Raw genomic sequence first — 1,590 nt, 5'->3', positions numbered from 1 at the left:
CACGCGGAAACGCAGTGGAGAGATCAAAACAAAACAACGGTCACTAATTAGAAGTACAAAACGAGGATTTGTAAAGAAGAATGTCAGAGGATTTTGATATAAGCCAAGAGGAGACTGGTTTTCCTTTGCTAAAGTATGGAAACTTTGCTTCCTTTGCTCCTGTAAACAAACGTTGGTTTTCACGAGACTCACCGGCGCATGCACAACACCGACATCTTGCGTCATCCTCCTGGAGCTGCTTCCGTGTACAACTGGTGGCGCAAGCTAGATTAAAGTGATTATTACATTTTGAATATGGATATTTTTCTTACAAAAACACATAAATTCGCAACAGTGTGCCTTTGTTCACACCCCACCCCCCGGATTTATTTCACTTCTTTTGGACTGATGAACTGCAACACCCACTGACTGCAATTAAACAGCTTGGAAGATTAAAGACAATTTTTAATATAACTCCGATTGGATTCATCTGAAAGAAGAAAGTCATATACACCTAGGATGCCTTGAGGGTGAGTAAATAATGGGCTAATTTTCATTTTTGGGTGAACTATCTCTTTAAGATTTAGGCTTTGTATACCTTAATTCAACTTGTACAGTTATTCACTGTTTATGTAATGTTGTTTTATTGTTTTTATTTGTACAGTAGGCTAACTGCAAATGTTTCAACAAGGATTTCATTATCAAGATACATTTTGAAGCAGTTAATGATTTAAACGCTGGTTAAATTAAAAATTAATTAAACAGACATACATAACATTTTACTCCTATGGAAACTGTAATGCTAGTTAAACGCCATAGAATTTGCGCAATCTTGAAGAGTCTGAAGTACATGTTGCACAATCAAGACACAAAAATACACAGATCATAACATCATTCAGAGAAATAATGCTGAGAGCATACGGTACGGACTTAAAGACATGAGCTTTATTTCCAAGATGATGCCTGATGAGCTTTGAACTTCAATACAGTATAGATCAGTATTAACAGAGGCTTGTATTGTAATATTTATTCGAATCAATTTCTGATGCTAATACCAGATATTAATATTTCCTGCATAATTACTTGCATAAAGAAATATATTTTGTGGATATTTTGTCGCTTATCCTACCCGAAAAGACCATAAACATTGCAGATAACATCTTAAATAACAATTAATTTACATACACATTCACATACACTTCAAATGGGGTGATTTTAGGTCAAGGTTTTGTTTGTCAGTCAAAGATGCTCTCTGCCGGTAGGGAATAGTAAGATGGCCACTCGAACACTTCCGGTGGCTTCACAGCCAAATGGCAGTTTAGAGTGCAATGAGCAATCCAGTCATTAGATCAGATGACATTTATACTGTCACAAGTGCCTCAAATTATGTTGTTCTTTCTCAATCCTTATTCTCCTTGTATAGGTGTAGATGAATCTTGTGAGATACCATTTCGCTTTCATGTTTTAGGTGTTTATATTTGTGATTTTTTCCCCCCCCTAGATATAAATGAATGTCTGTTCAGTCCATCTGTATGTGGTCCAGATTCTAACTGCACAAATGAAATAGGAAGTTACAATTGCTCATGTCTGGATGGATTCACTGCAACAAAC

General features: G+C 36.1%; 1 protein-coding gene across 1 annotated transcript in view; it reads left to right on the top strand.

Moving 5' to 3' along the window:
• Positions 1 to 1,549, top strand: part of LOC107708867 (adhesion G protein-coupled receptor E1-like) — a gene marked incomplete at its 3' end in the record, with an annotated part of 33,063 nt that extends 31,514 nt beyond the window's left edge. The window contains exon 15 of the mRNA XM_016513234.1: positions 1,481 to 1,549. Within this exon, the coding sequence (XP_016368720.1) occupies positions 1,481 to 1,549 (69 nt within the window). The remainder of the gene's footprint in view (positions 1 to 1,480) is intronic.
• Positions 1,550 to 1,590: the final 41 nt, after the last annotated feature.

This window comes from Sinocyclocheilus rhinocerous, unplaced genomic scaffold (assembly GCF_001515625.1).
Source record: "Sinocyclocheilus rhinocerous isolate Xijiao unplaced genomic scaffold, SAMN03320098_v1.1 scaffold5008, whole genome shotgun sequence".
In the NCBI taxonomy this organism is placed as follows: Eukaryota; Metazoa; Chordata; class Actinopteri; order Cypriniformes; family Cyprinidae; genus Sinocyclocheilus; species Sinocyclocheilus rhinocerous.
This window is presented reverse-complemented; position numbering and strand designations above follow the sequence as displayed.